The sequence below is a fragment of the Tribolium madens genome, unplaced genomic scaffold (assembly GCF_015345945.1).
Source record: "Tribolium madens isolate multiple individuals breed KSU strain unplaced genomic scaffold, Tmad_KSU_1.1 Scaffold_3;HRSCAF=73;Tcas5.2_LG2, whole genome shotgun sequence".
Lineage (NCBI taxonomy): Eukaryota > Metazoa > Arthropoda > Insecta > Coleoptera > Tenebrionidae > Tribolium > Tribolium madens.
Genome location: NW_025401006.1, coordinates 1,263,520 through 1,280,511, shown reverse-complemented (window position 1 = coordinate 1,280,511; position 16,992 = coordinate 1,263,520). Strand labels below are relative to the sequence as shown.

Genomic DNA, 16,992 nt, shown 5'->3' with positions numbered 1-16,992 from the left:
AAACATTTTATCAAATATCCTTCTTCAGATTCCAAGATCAAACTATCGAGAGAATTTATCGAAATCGAGTATACTCGATGTAAATCGTAATTAATAAATATGACAAGTTTTATGTGTTTGCTTGATTGTGTTTATTGAAATAAATATAAACAGCACGTTTTCGTTTTATAGCTTGTTATCTTCACCGTGTACTCGTATAATGTGCTTTTGTATTGTTGTGCGTTCCGTCAAAACGAGAGAAAATATTTAACTTCAACTCATATTACAGGATTTGAATTGTAAGTTTCAATATTGAAATAAGTGGTGACGTCACTATGACGTAAATTTATCAAAACTTCAAGCACAAGTGGTGCCCTTTTCATACACAGTAATAAAATTTTATGAAATGTCAAAAAAACCTCTTAATAAAAAATAAACTTTTTTCCCTCTCTTGTTACATTTCCACATATAAATGCCTATTATTTATAATTTAATAGACTATTTTCCGACAAAATGATGATACTGAAGTTATTTTAAGCACACATTCTCAATTTTCCACCCGAATTCAAGAAAATAAAACTGAATGAACTGTTTCACAATCGTCAACAGACTGGAAGCAAAAACAACTTTTGTCCAAATTTTTTACTTTACACTTGGGACTCTTATTTATTAAATTCAAAACTGCCAAACAGTCCTGTTACTGATATTGAAATAATGTAATAAAAGTTATAAAGCAATGCTATCTATATGGATTCATAAATTTAAACTTATCATTTTATTATTTATCAATCACAATTTTAATTACATTAATTATTATTAATTAATTTTTGTATGTAAGTTACCAAGCGCTTCTACACAGAAAGAAATAAAAGGAACTAAATGTTAAAAGCACTTGTATTATACATATTATTTTTGTAGATATCAGTTTAAAGGTTCAAAAAGTCAGTCATAATAAATTTTTCTATCATATTGGCACTTATGATAGCGAATATGACTTTATCTCGCAATAAAACTTTTACCCAGCCAAGGGACCGATATTCTCTATCGTATCTAAATATCCTGGAAGTATTTTGTTGCAAACGTATTCCATTCAGCAAATTGTTCAAAAAATTTGAAATTATTTTCAGTGATGGTTGGGCCGACAGAGGCGACGTAACTCGCGGATTTGAAGAAGAGGCGTGGGGCGCACTTTCGATAAGAATTCATTCGCCATATGTGAAATCTTTCGACGAATATTACTGGTCTTTGAAGCCCCATAACAACACCCGTAACCCATGGTTTAGGGAATTTTGGGAATCACGGTTTTCTTGTTCGCTTGATGGACCACCAGACGACACACTTTCCATTGATACTCTCCTCAACTCCACACAAAGCTCTACCGTCAACAAGACAGACTCGAGAAAGCTTTGTAGCGGTAAGTTCTGTCGCCAACGACCTAGAAAATCGCGAATGGTTGGTATTTGATGTATGCGGAGTGGAATGGTTATTTCACTGTTTGGAGTGGCAGTAGCGGTTGGGTATAAAACCACATTTATATGAATTCCAGATTTTACGGCTTCTTTAGCGTATAGTTGTGCGAATTAACAGCGATAAAACAATGATTTTTAAAATAAATAATGTTTTCTGTTCCACAATTCGGGTCAATTACTAAACAATCTATACTAAACACCCAATTTTTTTAAAAATTGGTACGTGATTTATTTTTTGTTTTACGAAAATTCCCAGTAATAACACCACTTAAAAATTTAATGCAAGTTGCATTATTTTTTTATTTATATCACAAACACGTAGCTAGCTTGTTAACTACGACAACTAAACAACAAAACAGGATAAACCTAATTTAAAGGATCGAAAAATGTCCTCTTCATTATTTATGTTGACGCTTAGAAAACTGTAAACAAATTAATCTTATTATAAGCTCATTCGATTACTTCCTAACAAAGCTACAGAAATAAAAACCCGTCGCATTTTGCTCGAATAGGTAGGTAAAAATTTAACAAACATTGAATTGTTTAATCAGTAAGACAATCCTCAGTTAAAAATTTTGATTATGAGTGACACAGAAAAAATTATAATAAATCATTAAAACCTCTCTCCTTAATTAAAACTTCACGAGCCACCTGCTAATAATAGGCACATGCTTCAAAATTGAAGAGTTGCCATTTATTAATGTTAGCGACTAGCAACCACAAGCTTCACTTAATTATATTTAAAAATTTATATCGCACCAAATTATTAATTGCACTAATTTATGCCCATTAAATTGAAGAAGAACAAATTAATTTATATTAATAATAAATTACAACAAATTTCAGTGGTTATAGTCTCGGAATTAATAGGGTTAGAGTTGTGTGTCCGTGTCAATATTCAGAATAACTGAAGCAAATTTATAGAATACCACAGTATTTACTGACATTGAATTCTGAGCTTTGTCTTCATATTCATGAATGCATCTAGATCATACCGTAGCATGATTGATTAAGCCGTAAGTAAAACAAAAACTTTACATTTACATATATTCAAATCTAATTTAATTGAAAACAATATTACATTCACTGTTTCATTTGGTTTTTGGTGGTAATCCTTATAGAAAACTTTATTAATGAAGCCTTAGAGGCATATCACGTTCTTAATTAAGACGTTAATCAAAGTATTTCTTGTTTCAAATAATAACCCATTGTTTCGCAAAGTGTGAATATAACTGGAAATACCCGCAACAGTTTATTCTTTAGATAATGCCTGTGCTAGTTTCAATAAACAGAAGCAATACAAATCTGTAAAAAAGGGCCTAGAAAAATTAGCGGGACGCTTGAGGCAACAGGAACGCATTTGCTTCGTCACAAAGAAAAGCAATTTTTATTCGCAATGAACGCCTGTTTACTCTCGAGTATCATCTTTAAAAGATTGTCTTTAATAAGCTGACGGTTTTGTAAATGTACAACTATTTGAGATAATCAATTTTGGAAAATTTCTCAACTATACTCAAAGAAAAAGGGAGCAGATATTAAAAAATATATTGGGTTGCTTTGGAGAGGTTAATATTTTCAGAAGATAAAATTGATATTAGAAACAGTTTTCCAGAGTATTTTATCTAAATTTTTGGGGAAACGTAAATGAAATAACTAAAATTAGATAAAAAAACTTTTTATTGATTTTGGAAAATCTGTTGGGCATCATTTCATAATATCAAATATGAAAGTGTTTTTACAGAAAGATATTAATTTCATCATTTGTCAGTTTCAATCAGAAAATCCCATACGTTTCCACAACAAATCATAAAAAATTCCTATTTTCAAAGCTTTGAAAAATTAGATCATTAGACATTCGAGGTGCATTTATTCGTAGTCGAATGACGAAATTATTCATAGTAGTTTATAAATCATCATCAATCAACTGCATTTAACATTGTTTGCGGAAAACAGGTTTGTACTGGAATGCTATGTACTGTTAATAAACCAATTTATAAAATGGTTTTAACAATAATTTCCAGATGTAATACACGTGACACTCAAATGAAATAAATATGAACTTTCCAACTTTGGTACCAAAGAAGTTTTAATGTATTCGGCCCTTTAGTTTTTCACAAAATGACGACAGCTTTGAATGATGAATATTCCACTAAATTAATTACTAGTTTTGTCATCGCTAATTAGCAGTTGAAATGTTTTCGCGATTTCAATTCAAAAGCTCCCTTCTTTTGAGAGAGATGACTTAAAGATCAACCTCCATTAACCATTTAGCGATAATAATAATTAAATCAACTAAAAATAACCTTCTTTAGAAAAAGCTACCAATTAGAAATTCTCGCGCTTGAAGTGTCCGGCTTTTGAGCTTTTTCATGTTTACAAGTTTTCCTAACATAATTATATTTTTCAGGTGAAGAGAGTTTGCTAGACAAATATCGGCAAGATTCTAAGCTTAGCTTTGTTATTAAAGCTGTGTACAGTTTAGCGCACGCTTTACATGACATGCAGCAGGACAAGTGTGGGCCCGGAACGACCGGAACGTGTGAAAAGCTCCTGCCCTTCAATGGGTCCTTGTTTAAGGTACGTTCTAAGCAAACATTGAAAAATGCCACAAAGGAACAGATCACAGCTAGTATAAAATATATCATTTACTAACATTTGAAATCAGATAAAAAAATAAAATATTATAGTCTAAAACATCCTATAATTTGAGCTTAGAGCAACTTTTTTGCAACAATATAGGAATTTTGTAAAAGTTTTTGTTACGTTATTTTACATCCCTTTTGAAAAGCCCATAATAACTTTTATATTATACTGAAAAAAATGCAGTTTTGTCCACAACAAATAATGTGAGTAATAAAATATGCAGAGGAGCAAACTTGCGGCAATATACCCTTGAATAACTTGTACGTTTTTGAAATTTTTATTTAATTCTGTGTAGAAACAGGATCACAAAATTGCAAAGAGTCGTTTTACAACAAGTTATGACTACACGATAACAAAATATTAAAAGTTAAAGTAACTAGAACCGTTTTATATGTGACAATTCCCCAATCCCCATAACTATTTTATCGACTTTTAAAGCAAAATTCGATTTATGCTGATTTATAAGAGTGAAACCGAATAAACACGTCCGAGTGAGCTTTTAGCTTTACGGAACGTAAAAGCTACACACTTCGATCTCTTTCCGCGTCAGATTCTTGCGAATTAACGAAGACACGCTGAAATATTTGATTTTTCAGAGTTATCTGATGAATGTTACCTTTGAGTATGACGAAGAGATAATAGAATTTGATGAAAACGGAGATCCCCCAGGACGTTATGACATTATGAATTATCAGAAGCTCGAGGATGGGAGCTTTGATTATGTCCAGGTTGGAAATTGGCACAACAGAAGTTTGTGGTGGAATCAGTCAAGACCGGTGCAGTTTGGTAAAAGCAGAAATGTCAAGTCGGTTTGCTCAGAGGAATGTCCAAAAGGACATTACAAAGTAAGTATCAACACACATGCATTTTTAACATGTTTATAACATACAGAACCCGATATTTATTTTTTTTCAAACTCTATACACATTACTATGATATTGAAATTTTAATTAAAAGTTTATTCATTTATTCCTCCAGAAAATTGCATACAATTCAATTTGTTCGAACACTGTTCGAAGTCATTAAAACGTCCATTCTGTAAAAAAGTTACATCATTTAATTAATTCATCAGATAGAAAATAACATTTTCCTCAAACTATATTGGAATCGAAATTATTTCCTTTTGCTTGTTAAACTGTAATCGAGATTGAAATTTGCAATACCATTTATTACTGAAATTTTATAAAAGTACATCATTAATTATTAATATTTAGAACAAGGAAAATGTGAAAAAAAATAGGGAAACTAGAACAAAAAGTAGATATAGATAATAATCTACAGTAAACTGTACTTTAGTGTTTTTATTATATTCTGAGAAAAGGTTTCCTTCTATTATTGTTTGTTTGTCTTTCTGATGATCACACAAATTGGAATTCTATTTCGGTGTCACAATGAGCATTTTTTCTATTTTGAGTCTGAAAGAGTTTATTTCGAAACCAAAACCGATGCTTTAATGAGCCATTTCAACACCAATTCAGGTGCTGAAATAGACTAGTACAATTTACTTTCTACAGGTTGATAATGATCATTTTCAGCGGCGTTTTGAGCGTTTTTTTAATTTCAGGTGGTGAACCTGAACTCGTTCCACAAAACTTGCCTTATAAAACGCGTTCTTTAATATACTATTGTATATTTAATATACTATTGTACTATTGTAGCACAAAATTTAATTTAACAAATATGCATATGTATAAATCATAGAATTGTTATAAAAACCGCGTGAGTTAAAACCCATGCGTGTTGGCGCATATTATAAATCGTTGATGTAGCGAATTTATGAAATTACAATTATTTTGTCACCAATTGCAAGCAACGTATAAACTTTTGAAAACAATCCAATTTAATTAACTAAACCACTAAACGTAAATATCTCTCCACTCCGATCCAAATGTTTATTAAAATCAAATTTTTTATTGCATTTTAAATATTTCATCAACAGATAATAATATTTTATATAATAGAAACTTGCAAAAAATCCAATAATATATTCGACGAACGCGTTTATTGAATTCAATATCAAATAATTTATAAAATAACCTACTCCACGCAAATTCAAATTTAAAATCGATGCATCGTAATGATCCACTTAACAGCGATTCCATTAAAAGCATAACAAATCTAGTGTTTTTACCATTTACATATAAATATATTTTTGAATTTCCGTCATTATAGTTTTCATTAAATATTGATCAAACAAATGTAAAACTAGTGATAAGGTATCTCAGTGAAAATATTTCAGAAACCAAGAAAATTTGCAAATGATGTTAAAAAGTACCTTGCATTTGTCAGTTTTTTTCTTATTTTTTTTGTCAAGATGAAAAAAGTTATTGGCATTTGATAAGATTGAAACATTGGGGCCGTCCCAGTATGCAATTTTGTAAATTTATGTAATACATAACATCAGATTCAACTTCCTTTGTAGTTAATAGAGCGATAGTAAAATTTCAGCTGAGCTAGCAGCCATCAAAGTACCGAAAATCTCTTATCTCTCCGCAATCCCGTAACACATCTACCCTTTCGCTGAATACAAAATTGATATTCCATTCCAGTCGACTTTTTCAGAACGTCCAGCAGGGCGGAAAGGACAAGCGTTGTTGCTGGGTTTGCGTGCCATGTCCCAGCGGAGAGATCCTCGATGAGGAAGGAGAGAGTTGCCATCGCTGCCCGCAAGGATTCGTGCCGGACGAACTAAAACTTAGTAAAAAACGTCACGAAGTCCGTAAATCCCTTAACTGACCGAGCGATTTTCAGAGTGTCTCCAACTGCCCATCGAACACATGCAGTGGTGGGACACTCAGGCCATCGTCGCCATGATTTTCGCCTCGTTGGGCTTCCTCAGCACATTCTTCGCGTTTGTAGTTTTTATGAAATACAACGACACTCCAGTCGTCAAGTCTTCCACCAAAGAATTGTGTTACATTATCTTAGCGGGAATGAGTGTTTCGCACGCTAGCGTGTTTGCTATTCTCATGAAACCGTCGATGATTTCGTGCGCGTTGAGTCGCGTTTTGCCGGGATTGAGCTTTGCGATGATGTATGCAGCGCTTTTGACTAAAACTAACCGAATTGCGAGGATTCTGGCAGGGAGCAAGAAGAGGTTTCCCACGAGGAAACCCCTCTTCATGTCGGCAACGGCCCAAGTCGTCATCACTTGCTTCCTAATAGCTATCGAGATTTTCATCTCGGGGGGGATGCTCCATTATCAATTCCCCAACATCGCACATGTCTACTCCACCACGAGAACCCTCCTAGAATGCGACACGACTCCAGAAGCCATCGTTGTTCCGCTAGCCTTTGACTTCTTCCTCATCATTCTCTGCACTATCTACGCCGTTAAAACGCGAAACGTTCCGGAAAATTTCAACGAAGCTAAATTCATTGGTTTCGCAATGTACACCACTTGTGTCATCTGGATTGCTTTCGTTCCAATCTACTTCGGGAGTGACTCAAAAGTCATCACTTTGTGCATGTGTGTAACTCTCAGTGCTATGGTGATTTGGGTCTTTCTTTTCGTTCCTAAACTCTATATAATTCTTGTGAAGCCTGAAAGAAACAATCGGGCACTTTTCACCACGAGTAAAACTATCAGGTGCCATATTGGCTCAAGAGTGGCTTCCGCTGTTTCGGAAAAAAGTTCAAATAACAGCTGGAAGGAGAGCACGGTTTCAGGAAGAGACGTTGGAGTAGTGCCTCCTCAAAAAAGAACTCTTTCGTGTCAAACAGGTAACGAACTACTGCAAGTTCTACTTAACCCAAAAGCCCTAATGGAACCATATACAGTCTCAGCCAATTCTTTTGCCCTACCCAAAATTACAGAAAGAGACTGCTGCGAGGCTGATAATTGCCAAGTAAAAAAAATTATAATCGAGCTACCTGACAATCCAGTTTTGTAAACTAATAAGGGGAGTAAACACCACAAATTATTACTCTACTTTTTTATATAAAAAATTTAGTATCCAATAATAACAGAGACTAAATTCGACACATGATTTTCATTCCTTTTATTGTAAAAAATGTAATACAGATATTTTTGCATATTTGAATTTTTTAAATTGCTAAGAATAACGGTTTGCTCCTCAACTTGAACCAAAACTTGTTATTCTAAAAAGGCGCTAAAACATAGTTCAAGAGTGCCAAATCTGGTTTCAAAATACTATTTCCACGCTTTCTACGCTAGTGTGAAAGCAGACACAGCCTTTCAAAAAATGTCTGTAAAATTGTTCTAATTAAATGTAAAACTAGTCAATGATGTATTTTATGAGAAAACACACGTTAGTTAATTTTTTTCTTGTACAGTCACGATAGATCTGTAGCTTTAGAATATTTCTACAGTCAGTATTTCTAAAGACAAATATTTTCTATCCATATGTTGTGATATAAAATGTTATATTAATTTTGCGGAAATAAACGTAAATGTGTTCATCAAGACCAATTTTTCAATCCTCGAAGCAATATTTATTGTTTGTAATAAAATTTTCAGTTGTTAAAGGTCTTTTATTTTTCATTTTGAAAACAAATGCGACGACTTATCCAGGATTATAAATAAATTTAGCTTAAAATTAAGTAACATCGTAGTGCGACTATATTATATTTCACATATACAGATAAATACAAGGTGCTTTTTTATATAAATAATGGTTTTAAGATTGTTTTCAACAACTGTTTGTTATGTAATACTTTTTCTGGATATGTATAGACTAAGGATGTCACTTAGTGTTTCGTAAACACAAGACGGAACATTTTTACTTAAATAAAACATCAACTAGTAGTTCCCCCTTGCATTTATGCGTAAACAATAAAAAGCTATGTCTTTTTTATAATTTACACACTGATAATCAACAAATATATTGTGATAAATGGCAACAAAAATAATTTAAAACCAGTTTCAATTATTTGCAATGATTGTTGTTATTAGTTATATCACTTATCAGTCGTAGTTAGTAGAAATTATGAAACTGGTTCTAAGAGTAAGACTACACCAGTGCGACAACATGAGCACGAAGCCACACCTTAAATATAATGTACACTATCTACAACAAATAAAATTTAAAAATAAAAACAAATAACTCCACATTAACAACTATTTTGTACAATACCGATAAATTTTTACACATTTGGTTAACATTAACGCAAAAAAAAATTGTATGTCGTAGAGGCATACCACACAATATGTACTCCGCTTTTGCAACATTGATTAGAAACAACGATATTTTAACCTTATAGACGTTTTTAAAAAACATATAAAATATAGGTTTGAGTATTTTTCTCTCCAAATTTAAATGTCTACAACAACTAATAATAGTCCTACAACACTTTGTATAAACCTCTACTTAAAATGATATGAGATCATATGGTGTGTAACAGCAGATTTCGATAATTTGTTTCTTTCGTTATACCATTCGACTACCATTTACTTATTTTACTTACCGCTCAAATTACCACACATTTAATAAAATGAATATATTTATGACATTTTCGGTTATTACCAATCATAACTACAGCTAGCCGTCGTGAGTGGTTGTTGTGTCTGAAGAGTGGTAAACTCAGATGAAAATCCGCACGAATATTGAACCAAATTAGTATTCATCTGAAACACCAAACCGCATTAAAAACACCACAAAACCAACAGGTCTAGCGATCGAATAAAATCAGTACTTACTTCTTACCTGGAACCCAGAATAGCGCTGATCATTGGTACTCTGTTGCATGAAAGTATTGTTTCCCCCTCCTCCCGGAATATCCAGAGTTCCCCCTTGTCCCATCTGGTAAGTAGCGCCGTATCCATCTTGTTGAGAGAGTTCGTGAAGTCTAGTGCTAGATAAAGCTCGCGGAATCGGGTTACTTGGAACACCATGAGGTGCAAGATGGGAAGTTTCTTCGGCAACTTGTCTCGGATCTTCGGTTTGTGGTAAATCAGAGACGAATCCTTGATCCACACGATAAAAGTTGATGAAGATGAAAGCTCCAAGGACTAGGAGACATATTAGACCGTAACCTCTGAAAGTGGCCGTGGATCCGAAAGAATTCACGAATAGGCCACCGATTACGGCACCGCATCCACGACCAAGACCGTGATGGATGCCTTGGAGCACCCCTTGAGCAGATGAACGGAGCTGAGGAGGGGTGTTGTGGGCCAAGTAGGAGCAGCAAGCTGCCCACACGGCGGCGTGAGTTATTCCCTGAAATTAAAAAATAATAATAACTGATTTTTTGTTCTAACAATGTAAAATAACGAACAAATAAGCTCGTTTAGAACCTTAATAAATAGCTACGAAACAAATTTTTCGTTAAGATTTCAAATTCATTTAAAATTACTTAAACTTTAATCTCGTTTCATTAAAGGAGATTCAAGGGTTTTTAATTTATTTTTTAAATTTTTAAAATCTTTATTCGCAGAGTTTTCATACACATGTTTTTTAAATTGTTAACATTTTAAATTACATATTTACTCTTGAAAAATATGAGGTTCTAAGAGTTTTTTTCTTAATAGCTTCTTAAAATCTTGTTTTCGGATTTTTTTCGTTTAAATGAAGTCTTCAAGTTTTAGTTTTTTACATTTACAATTATTTAATGATATTCTGTTAATTTCAAGTAAAGCTCAAATTTAAAAACTGTAGATTTTTTATAATTGTATTCTTTTAAAAAATTGTTATCTTTTCTAAAAAAATCTCTATTTTAGATTTTTTATCTTTCTTTTTAATTTTATTTGAAGTCTCTTAATATTATTGTTTTAAATTTGTGACAATTATCACGTCTTGAAATGAAAAAGTCAAGCGTTTAGTTCTTTTATTTATTATAAAGACGTAGTACCTTTATTCTTCTTTTCGCTTCCTAATTACAAGACTCTCATTAAGAGTTTTTATTTTTTCCATAATAATATTACACATAATAAGTTGAAAGTGATTTTTTCCGACTTTGTATCTTTTTCAAAAATTTGCTATTCCAAGAAACAATATTCCAATTTTAAGAGAAAAAGTCAGATTAAAAAAAAATTCTCATCGTAATTAATAAATCTTACACAAAAAGTTATATAAGAAAAATATAAATTGGTTATATAAGCGCGATACAACCATACGTAAATAGAAGTTAGATACCTAAACATATCCGCAATATAACGGCGGGTAACCAGAACATATAACATATATCTTCAAAGAGAGAGCATCACATCTATGAGCTGCCCGTTGTATTAAATGATGGTTATATAATAGTTATAAAACTGCGCTACTAGGATTTTTTCAAAAATTTGATATTCTAAGAAAAAGTATTCAAATCTTAAGAGAAAAAAGTCAGACATTTCAAAATTTTTCAGCGTAATAACTTACATCTTAGGTTTATGTCAAACTCATCAAAACTACAAATAATATAAAAACGGCCTTGATTTGTAGAAATTTAATATGGAATTATAATTTATTTTTTTATTATTTTTGAAATATGATTTCTAATAATAATAATAACAATAATAAAGACGAAAATTCGTGGCAATAAATATGCAACTTTAACATAGAGTGATATTTACCTGCATGAATTCGAATGGGAGCACCCACCACGGATTGGAAAGCCAGGAAATGTACAAAAATCGCAGAGTATTGCCAATAAGTCCAAGACATAGTACTTTCACATGTCCCATCTGCCTAATCAATCTAAAACTGAAAAAGTAGGCAAAAATTTCCGATATGTGATTGATAACAGAAGCCACTCCGAAAAGAGTCGGTGAACCTCCATAATCTTGCAAGTGCCAGAAAAGGAAAGTAAAGATCAAACCTATGCCAAAACCCATAAACCATGCCACGAAAAGAAACGAAGCACATTTCAAATTTTTAAATTGTTGAAGAACTGTAACCCACTCGGGCATTTCGCGTGTGGTTTGAGCAAAAATTTTTGTCTAAAACACAGCGAGATAATTCAAGTTTGGATATTTTTTATTATAAATACCTTTTGTTCGGCTGGTTGGGTATTTACTGAAGCTCTGGTATCAGCAAGTGATGGCAATTGCAATTGCTCGGCAAGTTGGGCTTGCAGTTGGTCTTCGTGTGACAAAGGGGCTGACTGTTTCTCTGTATCGGTGGTTGTTACTGGAGCCGGCGGAGGGTCTTCGTATTTGAAAGTGATCTGAGTTGCTGTTATTAAAGCCGCCCCCATGAGGACGGAAAAAATTGCGAAACAAATCGTGTAGTTTTTTTCTTTTTTGTCGGGTCCACAAGGATGGTTGGGGAAGGCTGTAGAATGATCTAGTGCTATCCCAACAAAGAACATTGCTAAGCCCCATCCTAGGGAACCGAACATCCTCTGGTGGCCGTAACGATCGGCATCTTCGCCTAGAAGAGTGATTACAGCAGAGTCCGCTAAAGTTATAGCAGGAGCACTGAAAAATTCGCCGATTATGACTAGAAGAATAAGGAGGAAGAACGCTTTTTGGATATCTTGAGTGCGATAAACTATGGAGGAGATTATTGGTTGTACCCAACTATCGTGATCTTTGGGTTTGTAATTGGACGCAAAATCGACATTGACTGGTGACTGACCAGCGTTTGGTATAGGTCTGGTAGCGCGTTCGAACCTTGTATACCTAAAAATGGACTTTACAAAAAAATAAACATTTTGGAATCAGCGTACCGTTCAAATTCGGATTCTTGCAACTGTTCCATCATCACTGACCTCTTATTTATCAGTCTGGTGTTCACGCTAGGCGCTGTCAAGACAGCTGTGTTGTTTTTGATTTCTATACAAGACGTCGGTGGCGGCTGTATCGAGCCTAACGGAACTGTAAAAATAATCCAAGCTGCTAGTGACGCCAGAAGCAGCAATTTTCCCTTTTGCCATCTATCGGCCAAAGTCCCCCAAAACGGTGCCGATAAAAACTCCACAAACGGTCGGATCCCAATCAAAAACCCACACTGTCCCGCATTCATCCCCATTTGTTTAAAATACACCCCCATGAGCGGAAACAACGACCCGAAAGCAGAATAAAAGAAAAAATAAAAGCTCTTCACAATCAACAATTCCTGGTCCACTGGCCCAAATAACATTTCGAGAACATCAGATTTCCCTCGTATTTTGTGCGTTGCTTCTTTGGGTTGTGGATACCTGTGAAGATTTTCTGATAAAAATGTCTACTGCGAGTAAGAGGCTTACATGGAAGGATCGACTTCGCCGTGAGCTTCCGGATCAACCAATGGACGTATCCCAGGTTGGGGCTGGGGAACCCCACTTCTGGGGTAGTCGAAATCTCTACTTTCCATTTTTGGACTCGATCACCAGCTCGGAACACAGGAACACTGCGTGTTCCGTGTGATGGAATCGATGGCCAGTTGCAGTAGCAGCTGTAGGCGAACGATCAATAAAAGACGCGCGTCGACGATTTGTTTCTGAAACGGCGCTGCCGTCACAATCCAATTTATTGTATTTATATAAAACGTTTAATACTCAACTTTTGTGAAAAGTTCAGAAAGAAATTGGACGCAAGGAACCAGTATGTAAACTATTTAATCGCATTTAATTCTTTTCTTAGATGTTTTTACAAACTTTCAATAAACATTATTAAATTTTTCTTTTATTTTGTTCCCATTCTGATATCCGTTTTACTGGGATTAGCAAACCGGCACTTAACATTAAAGTACTCCCTGAGAAAAGAAAGGCGCTGTTGTAAGAATTTGCCAATTTTACAATTCTTCCAGCGATAGGCATCCCTAAAAATCCAGCAATTCCGTGGATGAGTAGTAATAATCCAAACGCATTTGTTAAATTTTCTAATCCTAACAACTCAACAACAATCGGAGTTCTTAAAGAGGCCAAACAAGCTGCAAGTATTGGTTTGATTATTCTTCGATTAAACACTTGAGGAAAATTACCGATAGTTAAACCAAAAATACTGACGTAGATAAACTGACTGTAGACATCTCTTAAAAAATAAGATACAAAAGTGGATAATCCACAAATAAATAAGCTGATGCATGACACAATCAGAGGTTTTGCTTTGGGGAGGGATGAAATGATTCCGCTTATAATGCGTCCTAATGCATTAGATATTCCCAAAGCTGTAAACAAGTGGTACGATACATCTCTACTAATGTTATTTTCATCTGCTCTTTGTATAAGGTAGATAAAAGGGACAAACATCCCCAGTAGCGTGAAGAAACCACTGCAAACCAGACAAACAAACGATGGTGATTTCAATAAATCAAAGTTTAGCATAGTGACTAAAGTTCTTATTACAGATTCAGGACAACATTTCCAATGCAGTCTTTCTTCAGTACCTTCTTTTAAAACCTCAGCTCTTGTTACAGAAAGAGTATAATCCAAACTCTTCATTTGCGGCATCTAAATTTAATTTAAATTATTTCGTATCAATTAACAACTATTTGCTTTTACTCTATTTATCTTTGAAACTTGTGAAACTTGTGGTGGTAGAGTGTACAATGATCCGGTGTAAAAAATATCGTCTCGATACATCGGTCTGTTGAAAGCTCCATTTCTTCTCAAACCACAGCACTTTTTGCAACACTTTTTGCAACTTTTTTTCGTATCGGATTCATCCTCGTAGACGGTACTGAGTTTGTCAAGTCTTTCTGATCGCATTTCACTTCTCGAAGCATTGGTTCGCATAAAAGTGGTCATACTTCCTTCCGGCACACTTGTGATGAAAACCGAAGAAGTGCTTGGTCCGATCGGAAAATTTATAACAAATGTTGACTCTTTGTGTAACTGGGCATGAGTTGGATACGTAATATTGTGAAATCGATTAATGATCCGCTTAAGAAACCCAGGCGGCTTCTCTTCAAGGTGAAACGAGCCAATTGAATCAGCAACATCTCCAGATGTGAACTGAACAACTTTTTTATCTTTCGTTGTCCAAACTCTTTTTGGTTTCAATGGGCGGTAAAGTAGAGCCAAACACGTTGTTACGATACAAAAGCCAGAAATGACTTTGAATTTAGTTTGCCAAGTGTATTTACCCAAAGCACCCTCTACTATCAAGGGGAATCCCACAATACCGGCAGCAGAGCCGGTCACAGCTATGGAAGTGGCCAAAGCTCTCCATCTCTCGAAATAAAATCCAACAGCAACAATTGACGGCACATAAACAAGACCAAATCCAAAACCACCAACAATACCAAAAACACACACAAAAGCAAAATCAGAATTTGTCATGGGACTAAAGAAAAAAGCTGCCGCTGCTACAAGTCCTCCAAGACCTCCAGTTATTTGAAAACCCCAACGATTAACAAGTGCACAAGTAATCGGGCCTGGAAATTGACTGTTATTTGGGCAAGATAAACGAGTTTCAAATACCCGACATGTAATAGAAACCGGTCATTAGCGAATTTCCTAATGCTATAGTTGATGCTTTCGACTTGTAGGTCTTACTTATGTCACCTAAGAATATTCCAAAGGTGTATAAAGCTCCATCTGCTACGAAATTGCACAGAAACGAAGCAAAAACTACAATCCATCCCCAGCCACCGTCGGGAGGAATTGTTATATACGTGTCAATGTATTCATCTTCGTTTAGTTTAAATGAAGATTTGTAACTTGAGGCCGTGGATTGCATTGAATATGCTGCTACTGAAACTCTGCTTTCTTCGTCGTCCATTTTTGCACATATGTTGACTTTTGTGACAGACGTCAATTCTGGTTTGTCTGTTTTCTTAAAAAAGTTTACGCGAAATGAATAACAATCCAAAAAATAATCAAAATCATTCTCTTTTTTTTTCTTTCATCTTTATCAAAAATTTGTCAAAATTTTGTAAGTATTTTACTTAAGGTTTTTGTTTTCCTCCATAAAAGCTGAAGCAGTTACATATTCTGATTGTTTTATTTTGAAATCGATTGAAATTCAAACCACATGTTCAGTTAATTTGATAAGATCTGAGTTTGACAAAACCAGTTGAATTTTCTAAAGCGGAATTTGAAAGCTGATACTTTTCTTCCTGAGATTATCAAAAAAAAACAAAACACCAAGAAATAATCAAAAATTTTTGAAGATATTCAATTCATGCGTTATACAAAGTTAAACTAAAATTCGAATAAAAATAATCCTTTTCTTGTGAATATCGTAATTTTTGTCACTTTTCTCTTAATGTTTTTTATTTCTTTTTTAACAATTTATTGGTTGTAATTGTTTTAACTAACGATAGTATTATAGTGTTTTAACAAACAGTGAGAATAGTTTTTTTCTGTGTGTGGTTCCTCAGTATTGACAAACATGGTCTGTGGAATACACAGATCGCTATTTAAAAAATTGTACATCTCGTACAAGAATCACTGAGAAACAAGACAAGCACTTAGCACTTCTATCATTTAGAAATCACTAACTATCACGGTTTGCGACAGCGTGGTTCACTATCACTATAAGTATATAAGTAGTGGGTAAGGTGATTATTTTGATGACAATTTATCATTAGATACGATCTTGGGGCTCCGAGTCTACCATTTCTCATTTGGTTTTACTTTCAACTCATGAACATTTTTGTCCAGTCTGAACTGGTGCAGCAAGAGACGTAGGTACTATGTAATTTGGGATGCTCAATAGAAATAATAGAATTCGTTAATCTTCTTGGAAAAATCTACATTTTGTTTTTGGATGCACGATGAACGACAGAAAGTTATACAATTGCAAGAAGAACGATGTTGACGAGTTTAAAGGAAAAGCAAATGTCGACGGTAGCTCCGGAGTTTTAAGACGATATTTTTTTAGCAAAGTCATCACATTACTGAATGTCAGAACCTCACAATCCCTCTTACTGCCGTGTGATAATTTTTAAATGAAAGAAATGTTAAATGGCGGTCTTGTCTCTCTGTGGTTCTTATTTGGCATCTAGAACTATATGTTAATGGATAATCGCTATGTTTGGCGATTTAAATATTTTGCAGATCATAATTGACAACACTGAAGAACCATAGA

At 34.1% G+C, this 16,992-nt stretch overlaps 3 protein-coding genes across 4 annotated transcripts in view; 1 reads left to right on the top strand and 2 right to left on the bottom strand.

The window, feature by feature from the left end:
* Positions 1-8,799, top strand: part of LOC123007733 (metabotropic glutamate receptor 5-like) — a 34,671-nt gene extending 25,872 nt beyond the window's left edge. Inside the window, exons 4-8 of the mRNA XM_044403152.1 lie at positions 1,107-1,393; positions 3,856-4,025; positions 4,688-4,936; positions 6,654-6,789; positions 6,843-8,799. Of these exons, the coding sequence (XP_044259087.1) occupies positions 1,107-1,393; positions 3,856-4,025; positions 4,688-4,936; positions 6,654-6,789; positions 6,843-7,984 (1,984 nt within the window). The 3' untranslated portion in view covers positions 7,985-8,799. The remainder of the gene's footprint in view (positions 1-1,106; positions 1,394-3,855; positions 4,026-4,687; positions 4,937-6,653; positions 6,790-6,842) is intronic.
* LOC123007734 (major facilitator superfamily domain-containing protein 6) lies at positions 8,186-13,387 on the bottom strand. 2 transcript variants are annotated; one of them, XM_044403154.1, is made up of 6 exons: positions 13,224-13,387; positions 12,705-13,175; positions 12,024-12,657; positions 11,608-11,973; positions 9,751-10,270; positions 8,186-9,678 (listed from the first exon to the last, which is right to left on the bottom strand). In XM_044403154.1, the coding sequence occupies exons 1-6, from the start codon at positions 13,328-13,330 to the stop codon at positions 9,668-9,670; spliced, it is 2,109 nt and encodes a 702-aa protein (XP_044259089.1). In that variant the 5' UTR covers positions 13,331-13,387; the 3' UTR covers positions 8,186-9,667. The 2 variants fall into 2 exon arrangements, with proteins under 2 accessions (XP_044259089.1, XP_044259088.1); XM_044403153.1 differs by having other exon boundaries at positions 8,187-9,678; positions 9,758-10,270.
* A 222-nt stretch (positions 13,388-13,609) lies between these two features.
* Positions 13,610-15,701, bottom strand: LOC123007738 (monocarboxylate transporter 8-like). Its single transcript, XM_044403160.1, has 4 exons — positions 15,381-15,701; positions 14,460-15,334; positions 13,940-14,408; positions 13,610-13,888 (listed from the first exon to the last, which is right to left on the bottom strand). The coding sequence occupies exons 1-4, from the start codon at positions 15,679-15,681 to the stop codon at positions 13,629-13,631; spliced, it is 1,905 nt and encodes a 634-aa protein (XP_044259095.1). The 5' UTR covers positions 15,682-15,701; the 3' UTR covers positions 13,610-13,628.
* Between the last annotated feature and the right edge of the window lie 1,291 nt (positions 15,702-16,992).

Coding starts and splice junctions, on each gene's coding strand:
- LOC123007734 (XM_044403153.1), bottom strand. CDS start 13,330: ATGGAAAGTAGAGATTTCGACTACCCCAGAAGTGGGGTTCCCCAGCCC. Junction 11,974..12,023: donor CCCAACCAGCCGAACAAAAG/GTATTTATAATA, acceptor GCTGTGTTTTAG/ACAAAAATTTTTGCTCAAAC. Junction 10,271..11,607: donor TCCCATTCGAATTCATGCAG/GTAAATATCACT, acceptor TTTTAATTTCAG/GGAATAACTCACGCCGCCGT.
- LOC123007738 (XM_044403160.1), bottom strand. CDS start 15,681: ATGGACGACGAAGAAAGCAGAGTTTCAGTAGCAGCATATTCAATGCAA. Junction 15,335..15,380: donor CGGTTTCTATTACATGTCGG/GTATTTGAAACT, acceptor GTCAATTTCCAG/GCCCGATTACTTGTGCACTT. Junction 13,889..13,939: donor TATTTTTGGTTTAACTATCG/GTAATTTTCCTC, acceptor CAATACTTGCAG/CTTGTTTGGCCTCTTTAAGA.